Genomic DNA, 10,064 nt, shown 5'->3' on the forward strand with positions numbered 1-10,064 from the left:
ATTTGAAGCCCTTTAGTATATGTACTCTATGTTTATAAGAAAAAAAGTTATGTTTTTTCAATGTGGGATAAAAAATCTTTTGAAATAATATTTTAAACTTTATTATTTATAACATGTCTAGCTTATATTAATATGGATTGTTTCTTAATTTTTTTATATGAAATATTAAAATTTCAAATATTTTTTTTAAATTTTTTCATATTAACTCGAGTTAATCCATATGACTTAAAATTTAATTTTTTAACCAAATCAACCATCGAGTCGGCTCGTATAACTATGGTCGTAATAGTGTCCTCTCGTGAGGTAAATCTACCCCTTCTTTTAATTTAGTGAACTCAGAAGGTCAAGGGAGACCCGATTCGTTAGAGTGAGTGAAAGGAATCCTCTTGTTTTTGTTTCAGATATTATATATTAATTCATTCTTCAACTTTTCGTTTTATTTTCCTTGATATAATTTTAACCGAGCATGTCTTGTGCTTTGGAGCTGACGGCGTATCGCGGTCGTTCTAATATAAGAAAAAATAATAAAAAAAAAAGCAAATAAGATGTGGCCATGCATGCATGCTGATATCGTTTATATGTACGCATGCATTTGTTATTAAGAACATGGTTAGGTCGAAGGCTCCCTTCTGTAACACAGATTAATGTCGATTACTAGATAATGTAAATATTAACTTAGATCGATTGGCTCTATAAAGCCCGCCCATAGCAGCCTTCGGTATCTCACCTTTTCAGTTCTCTCTCCCTCCCTCCCTCTCTCTCTCTCCCCAAGAAATACGAAATGGATAAAACACCATCCAACTCTCAGGATGTTGAAGTAAGAAAAGGGCCATGGACCTTGGAAGAAGACTTGATCTTAACCAACCACATCGCGAACCACGGTGAAGGTGTATGGAACTCGCTTGCTAAAGCTGCAGGTAATCTGTGGCACCAATGATCTCTTCTTTTCCTCTCTGTTTTTCCTTTCTATTTTTTTTGGGTTAAAAGGAGATCATAATTTTATAAAGAGTGAAGAAACTAAATTATATAAAAGACACAAAGATACAATTCTGAAAATTCTTTAAAAGAAAAAAAAAAGGAAAAGCAAGAATAGAATGTCTGTAACATAGTGTAGAGAAGTTAGCCCCGACGGAAAAAACTCCCGGGCACAATAAACTTGCTGTGTGATCGGGTAATGTTTCTAATACATCTTATTAATTTTTATTTTACTAATAATGAATCATTCAGGGTTTTTTTTAAAAATTTGTCCTGAGGGTCTCTTAAGAGAAACCCTAGTAACAAAGACGATGTTTTTGTTTCATGACCTTGTAGGTCTGAAACGTACAGGAAAGAGTTGCCGGCTCCGTTGGCTCAACTACTTGCGGCCCGACCTTCGAAGAGGGAATATTACACCTGAAGAACAGCTCTTGATCATGGAACTGCATGCTAAGTGGGGAAACAGGTTAGCTTCATGTTATGATTATTAATTGCATATGTATAGTATTATTAATCATATATATATATATAAGCAGAAACAAGAATATAAAATATTATAATATATATTTTCCTTTCCCACCTTGCTCAAGCAATCAAACAATGTTTGAAAGTATTGCATTTATCTCTGTCGACATTGGAAGACGAAGAAGAGATTCAGTCCCTGATCTCTCAGCTGTCCTTATAATTAAGGAAAGCACAGTTCTTAAAGTCCCTATTCGTACAGACTGCAGTCTTAGCGAGCATGATGAGAAAGATGCAGATAGTAATGTAGCAGGGTCTGCGTTATTCATTTGATTTCAAGCAAAATTGTCAGCTTTTGAATCTTTCATGGCTGAAAAAATCCACCAATTCATTATACTCTTACTATTTGAATCTATAAAGTTTTATTGCTTTTTAAATATTTTCTGCACATCAGTTTTTAATGAACCTACCCTCCATTAATCAGTGCATATGGCAAATCATCAAATTAATCAGCAACCTAATGTCAAGAAGACACAGGTGTTTGAAGAAGCGTCCCATTTATATATCAAATCCCAAAACCAATAACCATAACAAAAATTTTAAATTAAGGTGAAACAGCTAATTTCTCCTACGATCCTCCACCAAAACTATGAGGAGATTGCGGCCAATTGTGTGCTACCTGCTTGTGGCTGCATGTACGGATCGAGGATGACGGATCCCTACTCCACACGGTATAAATTTTGATTTTGATATTCTTATTTTGGCTCAAAAACGCTGCTTTCGTTGCGCGATTTAATTTACCGAGTACAACTGGAAGAAAAAAAAAAACCCTTTTTCTCCCACATAAACATAATACACAACACAAAGAAAGGTCTTTTCCACAAAACAGTCTAAAAAGGGTTCTAAAAATCTATCAGAACCCAGTATATATTACAGCTAGATATTGATAATGGCAATGGACCCATGTGAACACCTTGAATGAAATTCATACAAAGCTGGCAACAGAAGCTTACATTTATCCTATTTTAAGGTTTTTTATTTCCATGTTGTCACATGGAAAGCCCACCTTTTCAGACAAAGAGAAGTTATTTTGAATTGATTGACGTAGATATCTCCCATATTGTTCTAACTCTTTTATGATAAAGTGTACGTATTTCTTCTTATCGTTTTGTTTTTATCATAGTTGTAGTTGTATAGACAATTGCGCGCAGGACATACATATGCTACTAGCTCAAAACTCTTTCGTATATATCCTCAAGCATCAACACATATGTGGATAGTTAAAAAGTATTTAAACGACTAAAAATATTCATCACCTTCCTTTTGAAGACCGAGTTCAAAAATTTTATTTATTTGTTTTTAAATTTCAAAACTAAATAACATGTAGCATTATCTGAAATATCTAAAAGAGTCGGGGTTTGTTTCCTTCACTGTTGATGTAAACAGTAAAGGAAGTGTTTTTTTTTCATTCCTTAAAAAAAAAAAATTATTTTCATAAATTATTTTAATTTATTTTCAATAAAATTATTATAATTTCAAACAAGTATCTCAACTTTTGATTTATGTTTGGTTTTACAAGCATTTTTTTATTATATAATTAAGTAAGTAAATAATTTTTTAAAAAAATTTAAACTCAATAGAATCTATCAATCAAATTACAAATTAGGTGAATTAAACTGCAAAGTTTCGACCAATCTAATATATTAATATTTCAATATTAAAAAATTAACTAGATTACATCGAAATGATTCTTATATAATTTAATTTTAAATGTAGATTATGTAAGGAGTTAGGTTGAAAGGTTTTAAAATTGATATATTAAATTAAATTTAATAATAATTTTAAATAAATATTTTTTTATATATTTCTTTTATTCAAATCGCAGCTCTATATTATCAAATTACAGATAAATTGTGCCTTTGAGGTACAAGTGCCTTTAGCATTGAAGTTGATGATTGCTAAAGCCACTTTTTGAACGTGTGGTAGATGATTTCCTCCCACAATAACTCCGGACCTCGAAAATTAGCCATGCTGTAAATCTAAAACATTCACAAAACATGGGGCCGGCTGGTAAATATTTACATACAAAATTCTTATATCTTTTTCATGTGATATCCAAATACTTTAAATTTAAAAATTTTATTGGAATTACTTTTACTTATGACATTTTCGAATCGTTCTTATGACACTTGTGGTGATTTTTATAGCTTTGTTTTCAAATTATTTTCCTCAAACATTATAAATGATCATATGCGATAAGAGGACTGACCAGAAGGAGATTAAGCGTTTTTTTCCCATCTTTTTCTAAAAACTCATGGCGCATCCAGGTGGTCGAAGATTGCAAAGCATCTTCCAGGGAGGACCGACAACGAAATAAAGAATTACTGGAGAACTAGAATCCAGAAGCACATCAAGCAAGCTGAAACATTTGCCGCACAGAGTTCTGAGACGAATGAACATGGGAGCAGTAGCAGCCAAGTTTCCAGCACAACCGAATTAATGGTGTCCAATTGTCTGCCATCCTACCAAGGAGATGTGGAGGCCTTTTCAGGGGGGAATATACCTCAAGAACTGAACGAAAATTATTGGAGCATGGAGGATCTGTGGTCCATGCAGTTACTTAATGGCGATTAATAAGTACTATATGGGAACATTTCTGCTATGTTCCAAATGATCCTATTTCGGATCAGTATTACGCATCAACGGCTTGTAAAACACACACAAATGTATGAATGTATACAGTATCTTATATACTTTGCATCCGCTTATTTATGAATGGCCTGGGAAGCTTTTTCTTAATTGATGGAGATAAAAAGCAATTGATTTGGGCAGCAAAGCCAGTCTCCTAGATAAATAATTAATCCTTGGATTTTCATGATGAAACCCATTTTCTATTAGCAAAAATTCTTGAAAATTTAGTTTTGTTGTCTTTGAAAATTATTTTGAGGAGTTTTTGAAATCACCACCTCTTTATTTGGGAAAATGGTTTGAAGAGGGGCATACCATCTCTTTGGATTTTGTAGCAACTAAAGCTGCTTTGTCAAACTCAAGATTGCATGCATGGCTTGATACATCAAGACTTATTTCTCCCGCTATGAGGATTTTTCTTTTTATTTTACTAAATGATGGCATTGATTGTTGAGGCAATAATTGTTCTTACCATGTGATAACCTTTAGAGAAGCTTTGTCAACAAGTGTTTGGGTATTTTTTTTGGTGATCAGTTTGAGCTACAAGCTGAGGAATTTATTGGATTGGAAACTTTTGATGGGGAAATTTCATCTTCATTTGAATCCATTTGAGCCCATATTTTGGATTTTTTATATGTTTTTTTAGATTGAGGGCATAATGCTCGTTCCTTCATCTTATCGTCTAGATGTGATATCTGGTTGTTTTCCTTGAAAAAAATTATCTTATTAGGAAGTTTGGAAGAGAATTTAATTCTCTTTTGATACTTAACATAGGTTGTCACTTGGCAAAATTTTGTTTTAATGCAATGTTTTGATCATTTTTTTTTGTTTGTAAAACATGCTTTTCAGATTTGTAATCAACGTGAAATAAAAGAATTTAATTGATTAAATCATTTTGAAACTTTGGAATGAAAAGCAATATGGCTAAAATTGATAGTAGAATAGTTTTTCTATGCATCTTTTCAATGCTCTAATTAATTAAAATGAATAAACTACTCATGTCACTTAAATATGTCATTGTTTTAGAATGCCAGCATATCCTATAACTCAAATGATTTCATTTTAATTATTTTGAAGAACTCTGGATAGGCTATGTGAAGACATTAGAGTTCTTTGACTTAATGTGTGCTGATTAGACCAAGAAAGATTCTTTTTTTGAAAAAAACTTATCATGCAAAGGTTTGCATATAAGGTTTGGATAGAAATCCATGACAGAGTTAAGGTTTTTTATATGTAATTGTTCTTATTTGTAATTTGATATTGGAATTACAATAAATTAGATTGATCTTTTTTCTATAGAAATAATTGTTACTTGATGAATATAATAACTAAAGAATGATCAAACTCTATTTTGGAATAAACTTAATTTGAATCTAGATACAACGAGATCATTTTTTCTTAGAGATATCTAGTAATATTGCTAGAAATTTGAAATGTTGATCTATATATATAATAATAAGAATTTGGGAAAATTTTGAATAAATATTATTCTTAATCCCTTAGAATTTTAAGCGAGCATTTTTAGATCAAAAGGCATTATATTCCATTTATATTGTTCAAATGGAACTATAAATATAGTTTTGTATCGGTCTTTATTTTAATAATATTTTTCAAAATTAATATTTAATATCAAAACAAAAAAATATTTTAAAGCACTGAAGAAAATATTTTTAGTTTTAAATAGGTGATCGATATATTTTAAAACCTTATAAGTTTATAATTAATAACTAGTCTTCAAATTAGTTGCGTATAAAATGTTGCGCACAAATCTAAGTAGACCTAGCTACTTGATCTAATTATTAATTTGTGTAAGAGATCTTGAATTTCTTTTCTATAAAGGTTTCTTGTTTAAAGTTTATTTTGATGGGTTTGGCTTAGTTGGGATAAGTTTCTTTATTAAATTATTTTTTTCATATGTTAGATATACTATATGTTGCTTTCTATATATGCCATAAAACTATTGGTATGTTAGAACAAGTCAATGATTTGATTTTCTTTTGATTTTTTCAATCTTGTTTTTGGTAAGAGGTTGAGGTAGTTTTTGTTTTATTTTTCTAAAACAATTTCTTCTTTTAAATGCTATAAATGGGTAGTTTTGGTTATAACCAAATGATTATTTTCTGCAATTTTGAAACATAAATATCTTTGAAAATGTTTTGTAAAATTTTAATAGAGATATCATCATCTACATGAAAATGTTTGATGACTTTAATGAGAGGATCTTATAACATAACCTTTTATGTAATATATTTTACTATGATAAAAGGAGTTTGAAAATCAATAACTTGACTACTAATTTTGAAATTAGAAAGTTAATGTGTTGAATTTAGAGTCTTTGGCTTCTTGTAGGCTTAAGGCCTTCTAAGGCCTTTTCAAAGTATTAAAGGGAGATTAAAACCTTCTTGGATGATATTAAATAAGCACTAGTAATAATAATAATAATAATAAAAAAAGTAATGATGTAATGTTCAAATTCAACATATACAATAATGATGATTATAACAAGGTTAACACGTTTCTCTTACAAAAAGGCACGATGAAGTTTTGATAGCGATCATCCATGCCTGATCATTTGCTAGACACAGACATTTACCAGATAAATAATGAGTTATACACACAAACTTCAGGGTAGAAAACAAAATGTTTTCCACGTAAATGAAGCTCTGATATATATTCAACACACAATTTAGAGAGAGGGATTATCCACCATCTTGTCAACTACGCAATAACATGGGGTAAGTGAATGAAGAACAGACGGCCTCTATTGGTAGATAGCGACTGTGAAAGAAAGAAAGGAAGGAAGGAAGGAAGGAAGGATTGCATAAAATCAAACAAAGTCATTCAACGAATGCATGCATTAAGATTATCCACAAATGAAGTAATTCTCTGCCTAAAACTCTCAATCGATATGTAACTTATAACTCCACTTTGGTCGTAATCTGGTGGCTCTGTCGATGACGAAATACATGAAAGCATTTTTCAGTAGAAAGTTGACACGCATCAATCTACATAAAAACTATTTTTAGCCAATCTCAGCTTGGCTGTCGATAAATTCTTTCCCATTTTGATGAATGCCCATGCAAAATTGACGGACGACACTGGCCTAACTCTTGCCGCGGAAGCTAGGATGTCTTCACATGCTCTCTCTAAATTCCTTACTTGTCCAGCATGTGACCTTTCTGCGTTTTGTTTCCATATTATCATCGTTATTAATTTGATATTAATTCTTACTATTTACAATTAAGTTAATGACCACCATCCCCCCCAGTGTATAAGCTATTGTTCCATGGTGTAAACGGCCATGCAAAATCTATGAACTTAGATTGCCTGTGTATAAGCTCAATGGATCTCTGTTTTCTTTTTTGGTTCATTTTATTCTTTGATTATGTTCTTTGTTGTTCCCATTTGCATAAAGAAACTTGAACTCTTTGTACATTAATATATAGCTCTAGTAACCCTAAACTCCACGACTAGCTAGGCAAATATTCCGGCATGTGCTTTCACCAGAAAAGACTCTTGGATTATTTTTTTAAAGAGGAACAAACAAAAGTTAGGTCTTGCGATGATGACAATCGGACTAGCTTCTCAAGAGTTTGCATCTAAAGAGCACCAGCCCTTAACCTTAGCAACAAATTCTTTTCCAAAATTAAGAGTTTTGTGTACAACACCAAGCCACATATCCTCTGTTTTTGCCGTGCCTTGTATAGATGGGAAAGATGGAAAAGGACGTCAAATAATGGATGCCGAGCTGTGTTTGCCTTACATCACACGAGGGACACCTAACTTTTTTGAGGCACACTATTTTTTTTCCTCACATGTTAAATGTGAATAAACCCTTCATGTGGAAGATGAGAAAAACTCACATGATGGGTCGGTTATGAATACTGCACGCCAAATTGTTATCATGGCCACCTGATTTATGTGCTCAAAGCTCGGACTTCCGATGAAGCTACTATTTTTTATTTTATTTTTAACATCAAAATTCACAATGATGCTGTTTTGAGAATTCTCTTCCAATTTATTAATACATAGTTTCTTGGACTTGAACATGATAGTATTGGGATTTCGAAACAAATTGAAATCACAAAACATACAAGTTAGGTGAAATTCGTATTATTTATGGTTATGTAACCCGGCCCGGCCTGACAGGTTGATCTAGAACCCGGATGACCCAAGACATTAGTCAGGTTTCAAACTATAAAAACTCGAAGATGCAATTAGTTTGGTCAAGCCTGGATGACCCGCTATGTCAATCCAAAACATGGATGAGATCCAATTTTTTTAAAGTATTTTTTTAAAAAATAAACCCTAAAAATATAAAATTAGTTTATGAATACTTAACCTCACATTTATTTTTTATAACCTATATCCATATGAATTATTTCTTAATTTTTTGATATATTATAACTATACTACATTCCATGCCTCATATTTCATTTGTATAGCCTACATTCATCAATATGAATTGTTTCTTAACTTCTCAATGTGAGATAACTATACTATACTTCATCAACCATGCATTATTTCAAAACCTTTTCATATGGGATATTAAAACCTAAAACATAATATATATTTTTTATTTTCCCAGGTTAACCCGTTGACCCGAGACCCGAACACTTGGATGGAGTAGCCCTAGGACGGGTTTAATAAATATTGATTATTAAGGAAAAAGACCTATTTATGTAAATACCTTTATATAGGAATAGTTATCATGTGTAGTATATTCCATCATTGTATTGTATACAACCCTAAAGATATAACTACAAAGGAATGGTTGCTCTTATGGATAATCATCATAATTAATACAAGGACAATCTCTCAACATAACTTAACTTGGTATCGGAGCTGCAAAATCATCTAGCAGCCTTCCTCCTTATATCTGGTCTTTATATTCTTCTCTAAATCAGGTTGCACCTTCTCTTCTCTTGCAAAATCATTCTCTTGCTAAATGGACAACCAAGAACTTTAATAATTTACTGCCGCTGCATCATCGCTTTAGTCTTCTTTCTCCCCTATGATGCCATTAGTTACCTATGATGCATCCACTACTGCCATCATACCTCTTCCTAATACATAACATGTAATCTCTTTAAAACTCTCCAACATCAATTTCCTATATTGGAGGATGCATATGAAATTGTTTCTTTTGGGCCAAGGCATGTACTCATTTGATCGCACATCATAATGTCCTCCTCATCTGGTATCTGTTGCAACATCTTCACTATCTATCAATCATGCATACTAATCATAGAAGTAGTAAGATCACTTAATCATGAGCGCTATTTTATCTTCTCTTTCTGTTGAAGTTCTGCATTTAGTTGTGGATTGTAACACCTCCTACAACATTTGTACAACGCTGGAAACAACCCTTACCTTTCTTTCCAACTCGCGGATTATGCAACTCTACGGTTCATTCCAAGTTTTATGACAGAATGATGATTCTGTCAGCGTCTATTTGCAGAAGGCAAAGGCCTTGTTTGATGAACTTGATACTGTTGGCAGGGCGATCTTCATGGAAAAATTCAACTTGTATGTGTTTCAGGGGTTACGTAGTGATTTTAAGGATCATGTCACCAGCTTGTCTAATAAGGCTAATCCTATCTTATACACTGATTTTTATAGCAGTCTCCTTACACATGAATTTCTCCATAAAGCTTCTCTTCAACTTGTCGTAATAGCTCCTCTGTTACCAACTCCAACGCAGCAGCCATCTATGTTTTTTGTGCAGTATCATTTTGGTTTCAATACTAGTAGAAGGGGTCGGTTTTGTAAGGGCTGGAGACATAACAATCGCAACAACTATTATCGTGGAAATCATGGCAATGGCTCAGCCCAAAACTTCAGCACTCACAGTTATGTTTCAGGTCAGCAATTTAGACAATAAGAAATTTATTTCACCTCTAGTTCTCCCCCTTGAACAACCGGAAATTTTGGGCAGC

The 10,064-nt window shown here is 32.4% G+C and overlaps 1 protein-coding gene across 2 annotated transcripts; it reads left to right on the forward strand.

Annotated features, from left to right (window-relative positions):
- The first annotated feature begins 694 nt into the window (after window positions 1-694).
- On the forward strand, window positions 695-4,320 carry LOC7496650 (MYB-like transcription factor EOBII). 2 transcript variants are annotated; one of them, XM_024588927.2, is made up of 3 exons: window positions 695-917; window positions 1,312-1,441; window positions 1,566-1,874. In XM_024588927.2, the coding sequence occupies exons 1-3, from the start codon at window positions 782-784 to the stop codon at window positions 1,768-1,770; spliced, it is 471 nt and encodes a 156-aa protein (XP_024444695.1). In that variant the 5' UTR covers window positions 695-781; the 3' UTR covers window positions 1,771-1,874. The 2 variants fall into 2 exon arrangements, with proteins under 2 accessions (XP_024444695.1, XP_002323803.1); XM_002323767.3 differs by lacking the exon at window positions 1,566-1,874 and adding an exon at window positions 3,765-4,320 and having other exon boundaries at window positions 714-917.
- The last annotated feature ends 5,744 nt before the right edge of the window (window positions 4,321-10,064 follow it).

The sequence above is a fragment of the Populus trichocarpa genome, chromosome 17 (assembly GCF_000002775.5).
Source record: "Populus trichocarpa isolate Nisqually-1 chromosome 17, P.trichocarpa_v4.1, whole genome shotgun sequence".
NCBI lineage: Eukaryota > Viridiplantae > Streptophyta > Magnoliopsida > Malpighiales > Salicaceae > Populus > Populus trichocarpa.

Bases quoted from the DNA above. Each gene is read 5' to 3' on its own strand.
- LOC7496650 (XM_002323767.3), top strand. From the start codon at position 782: ATGGATAAAACACCATCCAACTCTCAGGATGTTGAAGTAAGAAAAGGG. The intron at 918-1,311 runs GTAATCTGTGGC...ATGACCTTGTAG, and splicing joins CTCGCTTGCTAAAGCTGCAG to GTCTGAAACGTACAGGAAAG. The intron at 1,442-3,764 runs GTTAGCTTCATG...TGGCGCATCCAG, and splicing joins CATGCTAAGTGGGGAAACAG to GTGGTCGAAGATTGCAAAGC.